This window comes from Megascapheus bottae, chromosome 2 (genome assembly GCF_031878675.1).
Source record: "Megascapheus bottae isolate mThoBot1 chromosome 2, mThoBot2.hap1, whole genome shotgun sequence".
Classification (NCBI taxonomy): domain Eukaryota; kingdom Metazoa; phylum Chordata; class Mammalia; order Rodentia; family Geomyidae; genus Megascapheus; species Megascapheus bottae.
Genome location: NC_143510.1, coordinates 800,437 through 823,682, shown reverse-complemented (window position 1 = coordinate 823,682; position 23,246 = coordinate 800,437). Strand labels below are relative to the sequence as shown.

The following is a 23,246-nucleotide window of genomic DNA, read 5'->3' as shown; positions in this document are numbered from 1 at the left end:
AGTGTTTCTTCCTATTATTAGGCTATCCTTCTGTATAAATCATAGAAGTTAATTGTACTTATAAAATCCTGTTTAAACTTGTCTTTGATGTAAGTATTGCTACTGGGCACAATCAAAAACATTTAAAATCACACTCCTGACTTTTGCTCTCATTTGTATGATTCTCCTGGCCTTGTGTGTATGTGTGTGAGTGTGTTGTGTGTGTGTGTGATGATCATTTTAAGTAATTCCCTCATACAAATTTTCTTCATTGAAATTAAAATTCAAACAAAAAAGTTTTTCTTAAGTGAATGTAACCAAGGTTAATTGTATAGTGGACCTCTTTAGATAGGTTGTTTTTGCCAGTGGACCAGGCCAAGTCATTTTGGGTCACATACCACAGAGACTGCCTAAAGTATTTTGGGGTGTAGAGAGATGTGTTAGAAGGGAATAAGCAAAATTTATCTAAACTCCTAAACTTAATTATGCAGAAATTTTGTTTGTATAAGACAGAAGTTTTGATAATTTTATATTTGTCAAGTTTTTCATTTGAGGAAAGTGATTAAAAGATGATTCAGTAAGTATTTTTTTTTTACCAATTTGGAAGAAGTTTTAGTTCTGTTTAACACAGAGCTGTTTGAACATTTCCAATATTCAATTACTGCACTCAGTTTATTTCTTAGCATCAATTAATTATACAAGGTTGTTTATACATGTTTTCACATGTCCATCCAATAGATGCTGATTAGAGCCTTCCCTCCATCTTCCTTGCTTCCCCACCACACCTGCCCCCTAACGCAACGAACTTCAGCGAGTTTCTTCCATTCAGCCATTGTAGCGCGTCTGGGCTCTGCAGAGCTGGCTGTTGGGAATATTGCCACAGTGAACATAGAGGTGCAGGTGCCTCCGTCGTCTCCCAGCGTACATTTGCTTGGATGGAGGTCTAAGTGTGAACCTAAGTCGTGTAGTGTAGGGTAGATATTCCTTTAGTATCATGTGGAGCTTCCATACTTCTGTCTTGGTTGCCATAGTTTGCAGCCTTACCAACAGCATTTTAAGATTCCTTTGGCTCTACATCCTCACCAGCCTCTGTTGTTTCTTGAATGTGACCATTCTGACTATAATGAGATGAAGTTGCATACGTGTTCTGATTTGCATTTCCTTTATGGACAGTGTAAATACAAGTAGTTAGCTTTGATGGGATATGTTGAAGCTTATGGATTTTGTTTCTCTTTGTCATTTTAGAGACAAGCTCTATTCCTACACATTGTTACCCTGTTTGAATTTATGGGTGGAGACCACTTCTGTTTTTCTTTAGTTGATTATTTATTTTCATCATCCAATCAATATTTATTATATACAACCAACAGGGGTCCCAGGGAGGAACAAAGAAACAAACAAATAAGTTATATTAAACAAAAGCTTCATGTGCCAGGATATCCTATAATGAGGGAGACTGAAAGTGAATGAGGGCAGTGATTACTTTGTAACTGGGGCAGATGTGAGATCAAATGTGTCTGAACTGAGATAAGCGTCCATGCCTGTTGTCTCTAGTGATGTGAAGAAATGCAAAAGGAAGATCCTACTCAGGCCTACTCAGTACTGCCAAAATTGTATTAAAAAATATATATCATTAATTTTGACCTTTTTCAGAAACAAATATTGAAGGTGGTAGTTTTTCCTTCTGTTTATTAATGTAACTTCATCCTGCCACACACACAAAAAATCATCCAATTACAATGGAAGCATTTCTTGTGTGTGTGTGTGTGTGTGTGTGTGTGTGTGTGTTTCATGGGGCTTGAACTCAACCTGGACATTGTCCCTGAGCTCTTCAGCTCAAGGCTACCACCCTGTCCTTGAGCCAAGCCCCATTTTTGTTTTCTAGAGGTTAATTGGAAATAAGATTTTCAGGTCCTTTTGTGCTGAGGCTGGCTTTGAACCTTGATCCTCAGATCTTAGCCTCCTGAGTAGCTAGGATTACAGGCGTGAGCCACTGCGCCCAGCGGCATTTCTTTCTTTTTTTGTTTTTTTGTTTTTGTTTTTGTTTTACCAGTCCTGGGCTTGAACTCAGGGCCTGAGCACTGTCCTTGGGCTGTTTTCCTCAATGCTAGCGCTCTACCACTTGAGCCACAGCACCACTTCTGGCTTTTTTCTATGTATGTGGTACAAAGAATCGAACCCAGGTCTTTGTTCATGTTAGGTAAGCACTCTATCACTAGGCCCAACTCCCAGCCTGGCATTTCTTTTTTAAGATGAACTAATTCCTGAGTTATTTAATTCTCAAGCTCAGAGTTTTGCTAGTTGTTTTTGCTGTATTCTTACTTTCTGGCCAGGGAAAGTAGTTAATGCACATTCTTGGGACTTGATGAGACACACTCCATGGCAAGAGCTGTTTGAGGAAGAGCAGAACTCATTAAAATTTTTCTTACTCCAGCCGGGTGCTGGTGGCTCATGCCTGTAATCCTAGCTCATCAGGAAGCTGAGATCTGCGATCACAGTACACAGATGTTATAAATGTTTTAATGACAGTAGGTTTATTTGGTACATTTCTATGTGCTTTGCGCTTCTATTACCAGGCACATTCATATATACAGTATCTTTTACATTGACCTTTTCTTTTGTCTGTTGTAGGACTTGAACTCAGGGCCTAGGCACTGTCCTAGAACCTTGCTGCTCAAGGCTAGCTAGCACTCTACCACTTTGAGCCACAGTGCCACTTCTGGTTTTTGAGTGGTTCCTTACAGAAAGGAGTCTTATGGGGACTTTCCTGCCCTGGCTGGCTTCAAACTGTGATCCTTATATCTCAGCTTCCTGAGGAGCTAGGATTATAGGTGTGAGCCACCATTGCCCAGCTTGTATTCAACTTTTTATCACTATGTTTCTCAATTTGTTTTTGTAGTCTTGTTTTTTATGTCTCTGGATTTTCTTTTCCTTTAAAATTCTGTCTGACAATAAGTAGTTAGTTCTGGTTTTTTAGAATTCAGTATTTATTTTTTCTATCCTTACATTTGATGTACCCAGCTGTTATTTTACCTATTTTCACCATTGATAAGCTGATGAAAAGCTTGTCCTTTGAGTTTATAATTTCAGTTTTCTCTTTTTAGTTTCCTGCTCCCTTCTCTTAGCTCCCTGTTTGGTCTTTCATGTTCTATACCATTCACTATGTTTCTCTTTCTGCTTTGTTCATTTTGAAATTATCTGGTGCTTTCATATTTAGAAAGTGTTCTTTCCCCCTGTTCCTCCTTTTCTCCTTCCTCCTTTTTCCCCACTTTCCTGTCCTAGCACATTGGTATATATAACACTTTTTACCCCTCCTTGACTTTAAGGAAGAGTATGCTATTTTTTTGCTCACTTTATTATTAAGAATGTAATTATATGGGGCCAGGAATTTGGCCTAATGGTTAAAGTGCTTGCCTAGCATGCATGAAGACCCGGGTTCGATTCCTCAGTACCACATACATAGAAAAAAGCTGGAAGTGGTGCTGAGGCTCAAGTGGTAGAGCTCTAGCCTTGAGAAAGCCCAAGGACAGTGCTCAGGCCCTGAGCTCAAACCCAGGACTGGCAAAAAAAAAAAAAAAAAAGAATGTAATTATTTGGAATCCTGCGTTTATGAAATAGTATACTTGAGTAGGATACAAACTTTTTTCTTCTCCCTTGTTGTATTGAAAACCAGTCCAAGGTTTATAGTCTTAAAGTCTAATGTGCTCAAGGCAAAAATGTGCTCACCTTTCTGTTAATTTGCTTACTTAGTTTTTACCTGTGTAGTTTGTACTTCTTATTTATTGTACTTTATTATCTGATACTTTTAATTGCTTTCTGTGGGTATTTGATGAGGTGTGTGTATATATATATATATATATATATTTTTTTTTTTTTTTTTTTTTTTTTTTTTTTTTTTTGCCAGTCCTGGGCTTGAGCTCAGGGCCTGAGCACTGTCCTTGGATTTCCTAAAGGCTAGAGCTCTACCGCTGGAGCATGACCACTTCCAGTTTTTTTTCTATGTATATGGTACCAAGGAATTGAACCCGGGTCTTAGGGCATGCTAGGCAAGCACTCTACCACTAGGCTAAACTCTCAACCCTGTATTTTTATATATATATTTGGAAACAAGCTTTAAGATATAAATAAAGCAAAACTAATAACATCAACATCAACATCAATATCTCTCTATACACAGAATCTACTAATTAGTGTCTAGTTTTAATTTTTATTCTTTTGCCAGTCCTGGGACTTGAACTCAGGGATTGGGCACTGTCCTTGAGCTTTCTCTTTTTCTTTTTTTTCATATATTTTTATTGTAATTAATAGATGGGTTACATTATATTCACCAGATAGAAGGTGCATTAATTCACATACATTGAGACCCTTTCTCGTGTCTTGGTCCCCATTTCCCTCCCCCTCACCCCACTCCTCATCTTGATTTCCACCCCTTCCCTATCCAATTTCAAATAACCAAATACAAATATATCCAATATATCAGATAACAAAATAAGATACTGTAACAATATGAGATAATCAAGGGACAGCAAAAGAGATGACAGATAACATAGTACGTTAAGGACAACAATCACTCATTATATGGCTTTTGTTTCTATATCCTAGAGGTCCTTTCATTTAGCATCATACTGTATGGCCTTATGTATCTAGGTTTTGCTCTATTGCAAATCTCTGCTAGGAGAGACCAAAGTTTCTACTGATTACGACAAATGAGGGAAACCATTAAGCCTATGTTCCTTTGAGTCTGGCTCACTTCAGTTAATATAATTTTTTCTAATTCTTTCCATTTCCTAACAAATGGGGCAATGTCATTCATTCTGACAGCAGCATAGAATTCCATTGTGTACAAATACCACATCTTGTTGATCCACACAAGATCTGGGCATCTGGGTTGGTTCCATATCTTTGCTATGGTAAATAGTGCTTCAATGAACATTGTTGTGCAAGTGGATTTAGTATGTCCTTGTTTCTGGATGATTGGGTAAATGCCAAGTAGTGAAATTGCTGGGTCATAGGGGAACTCTATGTTTAGTCTTCTTTTTTTAAAATTTTTTATTGTAATTAGTAAAAGGGTTACATGATATTTGCCAGATAGAAGGTGCATTAATTCACATACATTGATACCCTTTCACATGTCTTGGTACCCATTTCCCTCCCCCCCCACACCCCCCACCCGTCTTGGTTTTCCCCCCTTCCCTATCAAATTTCAAATAACCAAATACAAATAAATTCAATATATCAGATAACAGTGAGATACTGTAACAATATGAGATAACCAAGGGACAGCAAAGGAGATGAGAGACAACATAGTACATTAAGGACATCAATCATTCGTTATATGGCTTTTGTTTCAATATCCTGGAGGTCCTTTCAATTAGCTTCATACTATTTGGCCTTATGTATCAAGATTTTGCTCTATTGCAGATCTCTGCTAGTAGAGCCCAAGGTTTCTACTGATTATGACGAATGAGGGAAACCATTGAGCCTAAGTTCCTTTGAGTCTGGCTTACTTCACTTAATATGATTTTTTCTAAGTCTTTCCATTTCCTAACAAATGGGGCGATGTCGTTTTTTCTGACAGCAGCATAGAATTCCATTGTGTACAAATACCACAACTTGTTTTGAGAATCTAGATGAAATGGATGAATTCCTAGCCAATATTAACATACCCACACTGAACCAAGAAGAACTAACCCAACTCAACAGGCCTATTTCAAGCTCTGAAATAGAAATGGCAATTAGAGAACTTCCACCTAAGAAAAGCCCAGGGCCAGATGGATTCACAGCTGAATTCTATAAGGTCTTCAAAGCAGAGCTCACAACAATACTCCTCAAGCTCTTCAACGAAATTGAAAATGAAGGTTCCTTACCAAACTCATTCTATGAAGCCAGTATAACCCTCATCCCCAAACCAGACAGAGATTCATCAAAGAAAGAGAACTATAGACCTATTTCTTTGATGAACATCGATGCAAAACTTCTCAACAAAATACTGGCCAACCGTCTACAACAACTCATCAAAAAAATTATACACTATGATCAAACAGGATTCATCACAGGGAGGCAAAGCTGGTTCAACATACGCAAATCAATTAATATAATTCAACACATCAACAGGAGCAAGGACAAAAATCACATGATTGTCTCAATAGACGCAGAAAAGGCATTTGACAAGATCCAACACCCCTTTATGTTAAAAGCTCTGGAGAAACTAGGAATCCATGGAACATTCCTCAATGTAATAAAGGCTGTGTATGACAAACCCACGGCTAGTATTATACCTAATGGCAAAAAGCTAAAGCCATTCCCTCTAAAATCAGGAACGAGACAAGGATGCCCACTCTCTCCACTCCTCTTTAACATAGTACTAGAATTCCTAGCCAGTGCAATAAGGCAAGAAGCAAGCATAAAGGGGATCCAAGTAGGGAAAGAGGAAATAAAACTCTCCCTCTTTGCAGATGACATGATTCTGTATTTAAAGAATCCTATAGACTCTACTCCCAAGGTCCTTGAGCTGATTCAAAACTTTGGAAGAGTAGCAGGCTATAAAATCAACCCTCAAAAATCAACTGCCTGAGATCTGCAATAGAGCAAAATCTTGATACATAAGGCCATATAGTATGAAGCTAATTGAAAGGACCTCCAGGATATTGAAACAAAAGCCATATAACGAATGATTGTTGTCCTTAATGTACTATGTTGTCTCTCATCTCCTTTGCTGTCCCTTGGTTATCTCATATTGTTATAGTATCTCACTTTGTTATCTGATATATTGAATTTATTTGTATTTGGTTATTTGAAATTTGATAGGGAAGGGGGGAAAACCAAGACGGGTGGGGGGTGTGGGGGGGGAGGGAAATGGGTACCAAGACATGTGAAAGGGTATCAATGTATGTGAATTAATGCACCTTCTATCTGGCAAATATCATGTAACCCTTTTACTAATTACAATAAAAAATGCAAAAAGAAAATCAACTGCCTTCCTTTACGCCAACAGTGAGAGGAACAAGGCAATAATCAGGAAAGTAACTCCTTTCACAATAGCCTCAAAGAAAATAAAGTACCTAGGAATTACCTTAAATAAGAATGTAAAGGACCTTTCTCATGAAAACTTTAAAACCCTAAAAAAGGAAATTTAAGCAGAACTAAGGAAATGGAAAAACCTCCCATGCTCCTGGATTGGAAGAATCAACATTGTGAAAATAACAATCTTGCCAAGGGCTATGTACAAATTCAGTGCAATACCCATCAATATCCCAATGGCATTCTTTAAAGAAGTAGAAGAGGCAATCCAAAATTTCATATGGAATAATAAAAGACCCTGTATAGCAAAAACACTTCTTAGCAGAAAGAACAGCTCTGGAGGAATTTCAATTCCAAACTTTAGACTCTATTACAGAGCTATAATTTTCAAAACAGTTTGGTACTGGCACAGGAACAGGCCTGAAGACCAATGGAATAGAACTGAGGACCCAGATATTAAACCACAGACCTATGGCCACCTAATCTTTGACAAGGGAGCCAAAAAAATAGAATGGAAGAAAGACAGCCTCTTCAACAAGTGGTGCTGGCAGAACTGGTTAAGCACCTGCAGAAAACTAAAGTTGGATCCTTCTTTGTCACCTTGCACTAGAATTAACTCCAAATGGATCAAAGACCTGGAGGTAAAAGCTGACACACTGAAAACTTTACAGGAAGGAATAGGAGATACACTAGGCCTCCTTGGCACAGGTCGAAACTTTCTTAATAAGGACCAAGAATCACAACAAATCAGAGAAAGGCTGGATAAGTAGGACTGCATTAAACTGCGGAGCTTTTGTACGGTAAAGGACATAGCTAGTAAATTAATTAGGAAGCCTACAGAGTGGGAGAAGATCTTCACCAACCACACAACGGACAAAGGCCTCATATCTAAAATATGTCAACAACTCAAAAAATCGAATCACTCCAAAACTAATCTCCAAAGTAACAACCATCCCATTAAAAAATGGGCCAAAGACTTAAAGAGAGTCTTCTCTGAAGAAGAAACAAAAATGGCCTATAGACACATGAAGAAATGCTCAACATCTCTGGTCATAAAAGAAATGCAAATCAAAACAACTCTAAGATTCCACCTCACTCCAATTAGAATGGCCAGGATCAGGAAAACGAATAATAACAGATGCTGGAGGGGATGTGGCCAGGAGGGATCACTACTACACTGTTGGTGGGAGTGCAAACTCGTTCAACCACTATGGAAAGCAGTGTGGCAGTTCCTCAAAAGGCTAAACATAGAACTCCCCTATGACCCAGCAATTCCACTACTTGGCATTTACCCAACCATCCAGAAACAAGGGCATACTAAATCCACTAGCACAACAATGTTCATTGCAGCACTATTCACCATAGCAAAGATATGGAGCCAACCTAGATGTCCCTCAGTTGATGAGTGGATCAACAAGTTGTGGTATTTGTTTAGTCTTTTGAGGAACTGCCATACTGCTTTCCATAGTGGTTGAACGAGTTTGCACTCCCACCAACAGTGTAGTAGTGATCCCTCCTGGCCACATCCCCTCCAGCATCTGTTATTATTCGTCTTCCTGATCCTGGCCATTCTAACTGGAGTGAGGTGGAATCTTAGAGTTGTTTTGATTTGCATTTCTTTTATGACCAGAGATGTTGAGCATTTCTTCATGTGTCTATAGGCCATTTTTGTTTCTTCTTCAGAGAAGATTCCCTTTAAGTCTTTGGCCCATCTTTTAATGCGATGGTTGTTTCTTTGGAGGTTAGTTTTGGGGTGATTCAGTTTTTTGAGCTGTTGATATATTTTAGATATGAGGCCTTTATCCGTTGTGTGGTTGGTGAAGATCTTCTCCCACTCTGTAGGCTTCCTAATTAATTTACTAGCTATGTCCTTTGACATACAAAAGCTCTGCAGTTTAATGCAGTCCTACTTATCCAGCCTTTCTCTGATTTGTTGTGATTCTTGGTCTTTATTAAGAAAGTTTCGACCTGTGCCAAGGAGGCCTAGTGTATCTCCTGTTCCTTCTTGTAAAGTATTCAGTGTGTCAGCTTTTACCTCCAGGTCTTTGATCCATTTGGAGTTAATTCTAGTGCAAGGTGACAAAGAAGGATCCAGCTTTAGTTTTCTGCAGGTGCTTAACCAGTTCTGCCAGCACCACTTGTTGAAGAGGCTGTCTTTCTTCCATTCTATTTTTTTGGCTCCCTTGTCAAAGATTAGGTGGTCATAGGTCTGTGGTTTAATATCTGGGTCCTCAGTTCTATTCCATTGGTCTTCAGGCCTGTTCTTGTGCCAGTACCAAGCTGTTTTGATGATTATAGCTCTGTAATAGAGTTTGGATGATTATAGCTCTGTAATAAAGTTTGGTATTGAAATTCCTCCTGTGCTGTTCTTTCTGCTAAGAAATGTTTTTGCTATACGGGGTCTTTTATTATTCCGTATGAAAATTTTAATTGCCTGTTCTATTTCTTTAAAGAATGCCATTGGGATATTGATGGGTACTGCGTTGAATTTGTAGATAGCTCTTGGCAAGATTGTCATTTTCACGATGTTGATTCTTCCAATCCAGGAGCATGGGAGGATTTTCCATTTTCTCAGTTCTGCTTTAATTTCCTTTTTTAGGGTTTTAAAGTTTTCATCAAAAAGGCCCTTTACATTCTTATTTAAGGTAATTCCTAGGTGCTTTATTTTCTTTGAAGCTATTGCAAAAGGAATTACTTTCCTGATTATTTCCTCATTCCTCTCACTGTTGGCATAGATGAAGGCGGTTGATTTTTGAGGGTTAATTTTATTCCCTGCTACCCTTCCAAAGTTTTGAATCAGCTCAAGTCCTTGAGCTTTCTCAAGGCTAGTTCTCTACTACTTGAACTCCAGCACCTCTTCTGGCTTTTTCTGTATATCGGTTACCAAGGAAACAATACCAGGACTTTGTGTGTGCTAGGTAAGCACTCTATTGCTACACCACACTCCAGGCCCAATTTTTATTTTTGTTGAAAGGGAAAGAAACTCACTGTTCTGCCAAGTGTAGCTATAGCGTTGTTACTTGGTAGATTCTGATCATTGTCTATTTTTAAGTCATGTCTGAGTGTTGTGCTTATTCTTTTAGTATATGCTGTGGCCTCATTAAAAATGATGACATGTCAAATGAACGAGCATTGGAATTCTTCTTGCCTCATGAACTATGTAAATCATAAGCTTATATGTTTTGATTATTGTGAAGAACATTTGGTATCTTTATGTCATTAGATCTATCTGTTCATATGAGTCATTTAACTTTTCATTTATTTTTTTTTAAAGAAAGACGTTGTTGTAGGCCATAATTTCAAAACATAGTCCTATTTAGAATTTGCTTATCCTGATGATAATAGATGTAAAGTAGAAAAGTTTGCTTTCTGGTATATCTTTTAATAAAATCAAATAAATAGGCCATCATACTTCATGAATGTGTGAAGAAAGTAAGTCATTTTCTTTCTTTGTGAGAAGTATAAGAATTGTTTACTTCTAGAAAGTTATTCACATTTTCATGTCTGAATCATGTACATTGCATGGGTCTCTGTGCAGCTAGGGAGTTGTAAAGAACTTGAGTGAGGGATTATAGCTTTTGCCTTATTCAAATATCTGGGTGATACTTGGTTTTTATTGTCTCCCCCCCCCCCTTCCTCTTCTCTTTCCCCTTCCTCCGCCTTTCCCTCCTGCTGTCTTGGGCCTGTGAAGCAGGCTCACTATCACTGGGGGCCTGGTTTTACCATTTGGTTGTTAGCAATGGTTATTTTAAAGGTCAGGTCTTACTTCCTTAACTGGCTTCCAATCCTCTGACTTGGCCCTGTGTTGCTGGGGATGACAGGCACTTGCCACTGCGCCCAGCCCTGTGCTTCCTCTGTAGCTGGAATCATTACTCGCCACAGCATTCAGCTATTGGGTGTGAGAGTCTCCATCATTTTTGATCTCTGTTCTCTTCTCCCCAGTAATTAGGATTATAGGCTTGAGCCACCATTCTCGGTTACTAGATTCTTGAGTTTGAATCACGTTTAAGTTCATGGACCCAGTGAATTTTAATTTTTATAAAAGTACAGTGTTGTTTCAAGGTTGAAAGTGTAGAAGTTTAGGTGGTCAAATTTATTTAGAATAATTCTTCACTGTTCGCCATTGCAAATACTAGTTAAGATTTTTTGTAGGGTAACAAAAAATGGTGTAATACAATCCATACTATAAGCTTTCCTATGTCTATCTTTAGAATGCTATGTACATAGTTTTGAAAGTTTATATGCATTATTATGGATATCATTTCAGCTTTTCTTGCTTTAGAGTTTAATTTGATAATTTTGTTTTGCTTACCTGCTAAGGTTGATGGGAAGTTAAAGTTTAGAGATATTTTATCTGTTTTTCTTAAGGCTAATTGAAGCCACATTTCAGAAGCTTATAAGTTAGAGTGATATATTTACAGGTTTGGTAAGTAATATTAACATTTCTATGTAAGACCATGAAAGTGGACACTAAAATTAATGTTTTGAAAATGGAAAAGTCTTATGTTCTAATATTTTTAACATAGAAACTGAACATTTCTGTAGTAATTAAGGTTTTTTTTTTTTTGAGGGAGGAGCATTGGTCCTGGGGCTTGAACTCAGAGCCTGGGAACTGTCCCTGAGCTTTGTGTTGTTTTTTTTTTCACTTAAGGCTAGCTCTCTACCATTTGAACCACTCCTGTACTTTAGACTTTTTTGTACTTAATTGGAGATACAGTCTCATGACTTTCCTGCCTGGGCTGGCTTTGAACCATGATCCTCAGATCTCGGCCTTCAAATAGCTAGGATTATAAGTGTGAGCCCCCAGTGCCTGACAGTAATGAAGCATTTTATGATTTCTTTATTATTACTTTTTATTTGCCTTTAATTTATGCTATATTTATTGTTGTGCCGTAAGTTTCCACTTCTTCTGGGCTGCCTTGTTCTTGTACAGCGTTGTCCTCTGGCTTAGGAGCAGTTTGTTCCTTTCTGTCTCCGTGTGGCAGGAAGCTTATGCATGGTGTAATCCCACAGGAGCTCTGCTAGTGCATTGGTGCTTCCTGGGTGTGTTCAGTGACAGAGTCTGTATCGAAGCCTTTTGGTGCAGGATGACTCTCGATGTTCTTGAGCATGTGCAGAGGGATGGAGAATGCTTTCTGGGCCGCCTGCCCTGGGCCTGGCCCCACTGTTTTATCTGGGCTCACCTACACCACTACCATTCTGCACCAGAATGGCACACATTGCTTCTTTAAAATGATACATTTCGGATACTTGGTGGCTTTTCAGATACATATATCCTTGATAGACTGGGCTGTTTATTGGGTGTTCTTAAGGTGAACACAAAGATTGGAACCTCTTGTATTACTTTGTGTGTCTTTTCCAGGTGGAGAGAATAGTGACTCATTTTCACAGGTAATTGCTTACAGGAAAAGGAAGTTCATTTAAGGATTTTAAACATTTATGCATGGTGTTTCAAAAAAGAATTTCTAATACGATAGGTTAGATATATATGTGTAAATCCTCTAGTAAAGATTATTTCTTTTTCCTTTTTAAAAGTACTTTATACATTAGCTACATGCCAGATATTTCCTCATACCATGCATATAATCCATCAAAGCATACTTACCTACATGTAGCTGTAGATGTATTCCAGCAGCTCACCCCTTCCTACATCACTCCTCCACCCTGCCTTCACCTTCCTAATACGACTTCAGTACTAAATGGTTTCCTTTGCTAACCATATTTACCCTGTTTCACCCTTGCTAGCCTAATTTCATTGTCTTAGTATCCCTCCACCCTTAACTGAGCCTGTGTTTTTTTTTTTTTTTTTTTTTCCCTCCCCAGAAATCCCTATTGCTCAACAGTTTCCATTGAAGCTGTTCTTTTTGTTCTCACCCAGGAGTAGGGTTGAACTCAGGGCCTAGGTGCTGTCCTTTAACTTTTTTTCTCAGGGCTGGTGCTCTACCACTTGAGTCACACCTCTACTTGCTGGTTAATTGGAAATAAGAATCTCAGTGACTTTCATGTCCAGGCTGGCTTCAGACTTCTTGATCCTTAGATCCTTAGATGTTGGCCTTCTGAGTAATTAGGTTTAGAGAACCTTCTTGTGCATATTGCCAAATGCCAACTTTATTGATCCATTTCCTTGTGCTCTTGAATTTAATGTGCTTGTCACTGAGCTAAGTCATCTCTCTGTAGTAGTCTCTTATTTAAACTGTGTAAATCTTTTGAGAAACATACAACTTAGAGGAGGAAACTTTGGCTTAGGGGAATTTACATAAAGTTGCTGAAGGCTGCACAGCGGGATATTAGCTCCTATCTAGATCCACTTTTGACTTGAATTCCTGTGATTTTTAACTTGGCAGTCATGTTGTGAGGTCACAGTAGTGTTACACAGTATGACCTAATCAAGGAATGTTAGTAGCACAGTGTAACTGGAGTGAGCTTAGTACTTAGCTTGGTATCATTTCTGGCTTGGGCAAGCACAGTGTTCATTGAGGTGCTTTTAACTGAGAAGTTAAGCATGAGGCAAAGCTGGGCTTTATAAAATGCTAGTAGGCGTAATATACCCATTGGACATCTAAATGGATCTGTTTGCCAATAAGGTAAGTACAGTTAAGTAGCCGGATGTGGAGAGGTTTGGGCTATAAAGGTGAAGTTGGTAGTCGCTGTTACATAGATGGTAATTTAAGAATGGGTTTTGAAAGTGCTAATCTACAATTGAGTGTCTAGATAATGCCATAACATGGAGGAGGGATAAAGGGAACATGACGGTTCATGGAGAAAGAGCCTGAGAGAAGCACGACAGGAGTTAAAATGGTAGGGTAAATGTGGAGGATCCTAGTTTCCTAGGTACTAGGACGGGCTTTCAGGGGACGTGGAGGTGGCCATCGGGGCTCAGGACTGTGGAGGAAGGTGAGAGCTGAGTGGTCATTTGAGTTAGCACCAACAGAGAGGACAAGGGGAGTGAAAGTGACAAGGATGAGGGAAACCAAGATGAGCTAGACGCTGTTCTAGTTTGGTTACAAGGAAAAGGGATAAATAGCTGAAGCTCTCAGGTGGCGTGGGGTCCCCTCGTTTCCTCTTTCTTCCATTTCTACCTCTCTCTCCTCTCGTCTATCTCTTTCTCTCCCCTCTCTCTCCCTGATTCCCCTCTCTCTTCCTCTTCTTCTCCCTCCCTCTTGTTCCTCTTCTCTCAGCTTTTCCTTTTTCAACTTCCTTGCCCTCTGTCTTCTCTTTTCCCCTCTCCTGTTTTTCTTCATCAATCTGCTCTTTTCTCCTCCTTCCCTTTTCTCTCTGCATTGTCCTGTTTCCCATGTGTTCTGCCCATCTTCTTTCCTCCCATCCCTAATGTGAGACACGGAAACATACAGTAGTATGAGAGTATAGCTGTAAACATGAACAGCACATATGTTCAAGTATCTCGGTAGTAGATGGTACTATAAGGCATTTCTTGGATCCAGGATCGTAGTCTAAAAGCCTTTATTACCTTAAATAACCATTCCTTTTTTCAAATAGTTTTACAAAGGAGTTGCCATTCAACAAAGTAGTTTATGAATAGAGTACATCTTGTTATCCCTTTCAACATTCTCACCCACTCCTTCCCTTATTGTTCTTAATTTTTAGGTTAGGTTTTTTTTTTGCCATTTGACAAAGCAGTTTATGTACAGAATACATCATGATTTATGTCATCCCTTCAACATTTTTAACCTCCCATCAACCCACCCCTTATTTTTCTCAGTTCTGTGGTATATACAATGAATTCTCTTTCAAGACTTTTAAAGAATCTTTAATAGTGGCTAGAATAATAGCAACACTGTGCTGACAATATTCCTGGCCTATTTAAACTTCCATGGCCACTCTGCCCGTTCATTAGGTGACAGGATACCTGGAGTGTGCCCTCAGCCCACAGCATGCTGAGTCACAGCAGACCCTACTCATTGTGATGGGCTATTTTTTTAGTTATTAGATACTTCTTTTTTTTAAGTTTACTAGTAGCCAGGTGTTAGTGGATCACACTTGTAATCCTAGCTACTTAGGTGCTGAGGTCTCAGGATTGCAGTTTGAAGTCAGCTTGGGCAGGAAAGTCCACAAGCCTCCTGTTCCAGTTAATCAGCCAAAAGCCAAAAGCAGAGCTGTGGCTCAAGTGGTAGAACTTTAGCCTTAAGCAGAATGGCTCCGAGACAATGTCTTGGCCCTGAGTACAGGTAACAGCAACAAAGTTGATTAAGTATATTTTTGTTATAATTAAGTTGAAATATTTTCAGATAGGAAGTATTCTGTCTCAAAAAATGTGAGTGAATTTTAGAAACAAAGAAATACACATTCAGGTTATATTTTTCTGTGTTTGAGTAATATCTGTTGGTGAAGCTAGGATCTCTTCATTATTTGATATGGCCATATAGTATTTATAGTCACAATATTGTCACATAGTACAAGCATATAAGATACTTCAATAATAGGCTAGAGTCAGTGAGGGTCATAGAGTCTTTAGCTTCTTCATACTTCATGGCCTCCTAAATGTCTTTCTCAGGGAACAATGCCATCTCCGCTGTGAGCTGCCTTCCAGACTTTGTGGTAGATCTACACTGACGTTGCCACTGATGCCAATGTGGAGTGAAGGTCTCTGTGGTTTGGACAAAGGCCGTGTCTACAAGTTCCTCTTCAGTTTCAAGACACTGTGTTCAAATTTATTTAAATATTGAAAACTATCGATCTTTTTTTTTTTCTTTCATACATGGCCACTGGCTTTGCTTTCAGAACCTTTTGTTTTGTTTTTGTGTGCCTGTCTTAGGGCTTGAACTCAGGGCCTGGGCGCTGTCCCTGAGCTATTTTGTTCAAAGCTAATGCTCTACCACTTGAGCCATAGTTCCACTTCTAGCCTTTTTTTGGTAGTTAATTATTGATGAGAGTTTCACAGACTTTCTTGCCTGGCCTGACTTGAAACTCTGATCCTTACATTTCAGCCTCATAAATTGCTAGTGTTATAGGCTATCCAGCTATGAATTATCCAGCCTGGCTCATGACCTTTTTATTTGAATGCTAATCGCAATATAATAATGGATTTTTGTGAAACTAATTTCAAAATTATGTTTCAGCTTTTATTTTTCTGAAGAAGCTATCCAGCAAGCTTAAATTTAGACTATTAACAGGAAAGATCTTTTAATCAAAAGGATAATTTTCTTTTGCCTTGCTCATTTTATTGTTAACAATGTTTAATTGCTGGGTCATAAGGTCCCCATGTCTTTGAGTACATCTGTTTCTGTAGTTGTCTCCCTGGTAATCGGCCTGGGCCTGGGCATGGCCCGGCAAGGCATTCTGGGGTGTGTGTGTGTGTGTGTGTGTGTGTGTGTGTGTGTGTGTGTTTTCCTTTTCTGGACTGAATGAATAGGTATTAGGTATGATTCTTTTCTCTGAACTGGAAACATGGCAGTGTTAGCATATAAACAGTAAGATACAGTGAAACTATTTTCTTTGCCTGGAAAGCACATGTTAATTTAGAAACCCTGGTTTTCGACTTGTATAATGGTCTCTGAGGAAGTCAAAAGGCCCTGATTTTTTCAATCTTATTACTTTCCCTTCCCCTGTTACTTTTCTGTCTATACTCTCTGGTATAACACATCCTGTTTCTTTTCCTGTGCTGTTTTTTAGTATCTGCAGTCCACCTTCCAGCAGCCTCTTCTGACATCGTTCTGGATCATGAACATGCATCTCCCCCGACCAGCTGCCTGTCTTCAGATGTACTCCTCTCTTCACCAGAGAACACACACTCAGACACCAGCATCGACAGTCACCCTGTCCCTCAAGCACAAGTAATAACAGTGTCATTTTTCTTGTGTGTGACGATACTGGGACTTGAACTCAGGGCCTGGGTGCAGTCTCTTAGCTTATCCATTCAAGGCTGGCTCTTTACTGCCCGAGTCATACCTCTGCTTCTGGTATTTTTCTTGTTCATTGAAGATATGAATTTCACAGACCTTCTTAGTAAGGATGGTTTTGAACCTTGATTCTCATGTCTTAGTCTCCTGAGTAGCTAAAATTATAGGCATGAGCACTGGCATTCAGCAAGATAGCCTATTTTAGGGAAAGTCTGCCTATATAAGAACTCCTATTCTAATTTAATTCATTTATGGCTTTTCAACCTGTTTGATAGATTTATAATTTCTTTTTCAACTTGCTTTCCTAAAAGAAATATTTGTAGTTATAAATATTCTAATGTTGAAACTATTATCTTGAATTAAAAAAAATAAGAGTTTTGTGGCACAGTTTAAAAATATTTTAAAATTTATTTTATTTTGCCAATCCTGGTGCTTGAACTCAGGGCCTGGGCACTGTCTTTGTTCTTTCTCAAGGCTAGCACTCTACCACTTGAGCCACAGTACCACTTCTGGCCTTTTCTGTATATGTGGCACTGAGGACTCGAACCCAGGGCTTCATGCATGCCAGGCAAGCACCCTACCACTAGGCCATGCTCCTGGCCCTGAAAAATATTTTAAAATATTAACTGAAAAATATTTAAGTAGCTGTTATTACCAAAATAGTCTTTTAGTTTTTATGTATGAAAATGAACTTAGCTTTGCTTTTAACGTCTTCAACTCCGAAAGGTGAAATAATTTCCTGTCTTTTCAGCAAGTGCTAACATATTTTCAAGTACTAGAGCATTTGTTTCAGTTTTAGGGTGCAAACATAGACAGCATTCATAGAGTCTGTTCATTCTGATACTCACTGAGCTTGATATGGTGCTAGGCATTGGGGTTACAGTTCCAATTTGATTTCTGCAGTGTTATACACAATTTAGTAACCTGTTTGTTTTGCTGTAAGGTGATGGTTAACTTGCATTCCTGATAAATGTGCACCTCATTTTCTAACTTAAGGTATTAATAGATTTTTAGGCATATATTTAAGAAATTTTATGTATCAGATATGTCTATATTGAATTGCATGTTTTCAACTAATAAAATTTTTAGTGAGACAAGGGGTCACATTGATCAAGATCATTTTACTCATAAATCGATTTGTTGAATTGAAACTCTGTAATGATAAAAAATTTTAAAAGGTATCCAGTTGTATAACGATTTAAAAATAATAAATTTAAAAATATTAAAGCTGGTAGAAGAAAATAATTTAAGCTTTCAACTGCACTAATGACAAAAATTAAAAAAAAACACTTTAAAAAATAAAATGGGGAACTTTAGTTTCTTACTACAAAGATCAAGGTGTTATAACATTTAGAAGTCTTCTGTCGATTGACTTAAGAGGAAGTAATTTCAAATAATTGTTGCAGCTTAATTTTCAAATATGGTTTCTGATGCTCTTTAGATTTTTTAAAATTATTAACCCTCTTCTCTTTTCCTTTCTCTCTATCTCTCCCCTCCCCTCTTGTGTGTGTATTGATATATATTTATCTAGCAGTCAACACATACCCATTTGGACATCTCCCTTTTCCCATTGGCTCTGACCCAGGAGACGAATAATGGAACACTTGCTCTTGTGGATGGGTCTGATGATCTTGGCGCCAATGTATCAAACACAGAGCTTCAGGAAAAAATTTCTAGCTTGGAGATTAAACTCAAAGTGTCTGAAGAAGAAAAGAAGAGAATTCAAAAGGTTTGTTTACATTTGCCTAGGAGATAAAATGTCTGAATGATAGAAAACTTGCGATTTAAAAGAGCCCAAAACTGATGAAAAACTTAATTGGAAGAAAAAAAGATGGTGTGTCTTTCCTTAGGTTTAGGTTGAAATGAGCCATGTCAGAGTATCAGTTGAAAAAAATCTTTGGTAAGAAATCTCTGGCACCTGAGGGTCAGTAGTCTGAGGATGGTAATTCAAACCAGCTCAGGCAGGAAAGTCTATGATACTTTTATCTCCAATTAACCACTCAAAAACTGGGAGAGTAGCTGTGACTCAAAGTTGTAGAGCACCAGCCTTTAGCAATACACCTAAGGGGCGGCATCCAGGCCCTGAGTTCAAGCCCCTGACAAGAAAAAGAAGGAGGAAGAAGACGAGGAGGAAGAAGGAAGAAGAAAAAGGAAGAAGGAAGAAGAAGAAATCTCCAGTTCTACATATGTACTTTGTTGTTGTTGTTGTTGTTTGTGCTGGTATTAGAGCTCAGGGCCTGTGGGTTATCCCCTTAGCTTTTCACTCAAGACTGGTATTCTACCATTTGAGTTAGATCTATACTTCTGGATTTTTAATGGCTAATTGGAGATACAAGTTTCAAGGACTTTCCTTCCCTGGTTGGCTTTGACCTCAAATCTGCAGATCTCAGTCTCCTGAATAAGATTACAAGTCATATATATATATATATATATATATATATATATATATATATGAATCTCCTTTAAAAACTATTTCCTTGGTACTGTTTGTTTATTCTGTCCCTTCAAATGCTTACAAAATTTGTGCTTGGATTTTTCTTCTAGGATGTGGAATCTTTGATGGAAAAGCATAGTGTCTTAGAAAAAGACTTTCTAAAAGAAAAGCAACAAGAGGCCATTTCTTTTCAAGATAGATACAAAGAACTTCAGGTAAAATTAAAATTGAGAACTTTGGATGAAGTACGAGCTTTAATATCAGGAAGTACTCAGTAAATACTTTCTGACTTTGCAATATAGTACTTAAATAAGTGGTAAAATATTGATCAGCATTGGTGAAATGAATGGAATTGGATCACCATGGTATGATTCTGTGAGAGATGCATGCGTGCGTGCGTGCGTGTGTGTGTGTGTGCACGCACACGTGTGTGATCATATAGCTTGAGGGCCTTGCACTCTAGTTTGCTTAACTTTGTCTCTCAAGGCTAGTGGTCTACTTCTGGTTGTTTGTTGGTTAATTGAAAATAAGATTGTTACAGACAATTTTGAGTTGGTTTCAAACTGTGATCCTCAAATCACAGCCTCCTGAGTAGCTAGGATTACAGGCAAGAGTCACCAGTGCCACATGTAAGTTCACCTTTGTAATGGCTAGAGGTGAAATCTACTTCTCTCTTTATTCAATTCAGACTTTTCCCTATCCAGGTTTCTACCCAAGTAATCACCACTACCATTATTTCTCTCTTGGAATCCTGAAGAATCTTCTAACTACTCTTCCTGCTTTTTTTGTACCTCCCTTACAGACCATTGCCCATGGCTTAGCCAGAGGTCTGTGTAGCACTTACAGGTACCATGTCATTTCCCTGCCCTGAATCCTACACAAAAAGTCATGTTGTAGAAATGATACCAAAGCCTGCCGTCTTCGATCCCTTCTTGCTTTTTAGCTAGCTTAATTTCTGTATTTGGAGTTCTTCTTCCTCAGATACACAGCTGCTATTTTTCCTTACATACTATAGTTCTAATGTCAACTTTCCTTCGCATCATTCCTGATAGTACTGCCCCTACCTGCACCCTTACTTTCTGCTGTTTTTCTTCCCTAGCATTTTTAAAGTTGTTCAGTGCTTGTCTTTTGCCTGAATCCTTACCACAGTCTCCTTCGTTAGCCTCCCTGTTTATATACTTGCTCATTCTTTTTCTTTCTTTTCATTTCTTTTCTTTTTGCTGGTAGGGGGCTTAAACTAGGGCCAGGGACACTTTTGCTCAGCTTTATTGTCGAAGACTGGTGCTGGTTCTCCAGCACTTGAGCCACAGGTCCACTTCCAGCTTTTTGCTGTTAAGAGATAAGACAGATTTAACTGCCTAGGCTGTCTTTGTGCTTTCGCCCTCAGATCTCAGCTTCCTAAGAAAGTAAGATTACAGATAGGTCTGCTAGATCCCTGTGTTTTTATTTAAACTAGCAGAGTGTCCTTTAAAACGTATAAATTGGGTAAGATCCCAACATGAATTCCCATTCTCATCCCAAAGTAACTTCAGAAGTTCATCCCAACTATATATTTTTTTAAACTGGTAAACAATAAATTTAGGTGAACTTCTTGGCTGTAGGAAGGTTTTATTTGATAACTGTGTCACATAAAATAAGATCTGGTGTACATTCCCGAGCCCTCTTTCTTTGTCTTTAAAAGAAATTTCTCTACTCTAAGATCTCTCTGCTTAGAATGATTTTTCCCTTCAGACATATTCAGAAACCAGGTGCTGGTGGCTCATGCCTGTAATCTTAAACTACCCAGGAAACTGAGATCTGAGGATTCAGGTTTGCAGTTAGTCTGAGCAGAAAGTCCGTGAGATTCTTCCCCCCCGCCCTCCCCCCCCCAGTCCTGGGGCTCGGACACTCAGGGCCTGAACACTCTCCTTGGGCTTTCTCAAGGCTGGGGCTCTATCACTTTGAGCCACAGCACCACTTCCAGCTTTCCAAGTACATGGTACTGAGGAATTGAACCTAGGTCTTTGTGCATGCTAGGCAAGCACTTACTGCTAGGCCAAACTCCCAGCCCCATCCATGAGATTCTTTAGCTCAAACCAATCTCTCTTTTCTCTCTCTCTCTCTCTCTCTCTCTCTCTCTCTCTCTCTCTCTCTCTCTCTCTCTCTCTCTCTCTCTCTCTCTCTCTTTTTCTCTCTCTCTCTGTCACACACACACACACACACACACACACACACACACACACAGAGCCAGATATAGGGAAAGAAGGTGAGAAGTTTGTCTTCTCCTTGTTCACTGTGGACATTGTTTAGTGTATTAATTCCAGAAACATTTAGGAAAAATGTATTTTAATTTGACCTACTATTTTTTAATATATTTTTTATTGTAATTAATAGAATTAATTATATTAATAGAATTAATGATATTTGCCAGATAAATGGTGCATTAGTTCCCATACATTGATACCCTTTCACATGTCTTGGTCCCCATTTCCCTTCCCCCCTCCCCCACCACTCATCTTGTTTTCCTCCGTTCCCTATCCAATTTCAGATAACCAAATACAATTATATCCGATATCTGGTAACAAAGTGAGATAGTGTAACAATATGAGATAACCAAGGAACAGTAGAAGTGATGAAAGATAACATACTACCTTAAGAACAACAATCATTAATTATATGGCTTATGTTTACATCATATTTTAAATGACAAGGTTAACAAACTATTGTTCAAGGAGGGAATCTCTAATTACATTCTCTGGGACTTAGTATTTAGAACTTAATCAAAATTAGACTAATGGTTTGTATGTCATAGAAACATATCAATTTATGAAATAAAACATGATTATAAAGTCATAGGTTTTTTTTGTCTATATAGTTATGTTTGTATTTCCATTACCATGTCCATAGCTTTGGGTATGCAGTTATTGAGTCCTCGCTCTTGTACACTTTGGATTTAATAACCGCATATTAAGGATACCATGTGCCTTTTGTTCCTTAGGTAATTTGATCTACTATTTGCTATAGTCCTGGCTTAATATTTCTTTTTTGCTTTTTTTAAAATTATAATTAATAGAGGGGTTACAGTTATATTTGCCAGATAGAAGGCACATTACTTCTCACACATTGATACCCCTTCTCATGTTTTTGTCCCCATTTCCCTCTCCTCACCCCCCCTCATCTAGTTTTCCCCCATTCCCTTTCCTATTTCAAATAAATAAACGTATATACAATATGCCTGGTAACAAAGTCAGATACTGTAACAATATGAGATTAACCAAAGGGCAACAACAGAGAAGAGGAATAACATAGTACATTAAGAACAACAATCACACAAGATAAAGCTCTTGTTTCCATATCCTGGAGATCCTTTCATTTAGCCTCATCATATATGATCTCGTGTATCTAGGTTTTGTGCTAGTGTAATCCGCTGCTAGGAGAATCCTAGATGTGTACTGATTATTGCCAATGAGGGAAACCATTGAGCCTATGTTCCTTTGGGTCAGGCTTACTTCAAGTCTTTCCATTTCCTTACAAATGGGGGGATGTCATTCTTTCTGACAGCAGCATAAAATTTTATTGTGTATAAATACCATATCTTGTTGATCTAATAATCTACTGAGGGGAATTTGGGTTGGCTCCATATCTTCATTATGGTAAGTAGTGCTGCAATGAACATTGTTGTGCTAGTGGCTTTAGTATGTCCTTGTTTCTGGACATTTGGGTAAATGCCAAGGAGTAGGATTGCTGGGTCATAGGGGAGCTCTGTGTCTAGTCTTTTGAGGAACTGCTTTTCATAGTGGTTAAATGAGTTTGCACTCCCACCAACAGTGTGGTAGTGATCCCTCCTGCTGACCTAATATTTCTTAAAGAGAAGAATTTCTCAACTAATTTGGTCTTTATTGTTATAGCTCTAAATTTAGAAAATTAGGGAAAAATGTTTTTTTTAGGGAGTGAGTAAACTCTTAGGTAGAAAAAAG

General features: G+C 38.4%; 1 protein-coding gene across 8 annotated transcripts in view; it reads left to right on the top strand.

Annotated features, from left to right (window-relative positions):
* Ccdc91 (coiled-coil domain containing 91) overlaps window positions 1-23,246 on the top strand; it is a 182,718-nt gene that overhangs the window by 32,477 nt on the left and 126,995 nt on the right. For 6 of the 8 annotated variants that reach the window (XM_090319078.1, XM_090319123.1, XM_090319104.1 and 3 more), the window contains 3 exons: window positions 16,630-16,790; window positions 18,388-18,585; window positions 19,401-19,505. In XM_090319078.1, the coding sequence (XP_090175204.1) occupies window positions 16,630-16,790; window positions 18,388-18,585; window positions 19,401-19,505 (464 nt within the window). Of the gene's footprint in view, window positions 1-15,511; window positions 15,601-16,629; window positions 16,791-18,387; window positions 18,586-19,400; window positions 19,506-23,246 lie in introns of all 8 variants that reach the window. The other 2 variants (XM_090319112.1, XM_090319088.1) reach the window with 2 other exon arrangements.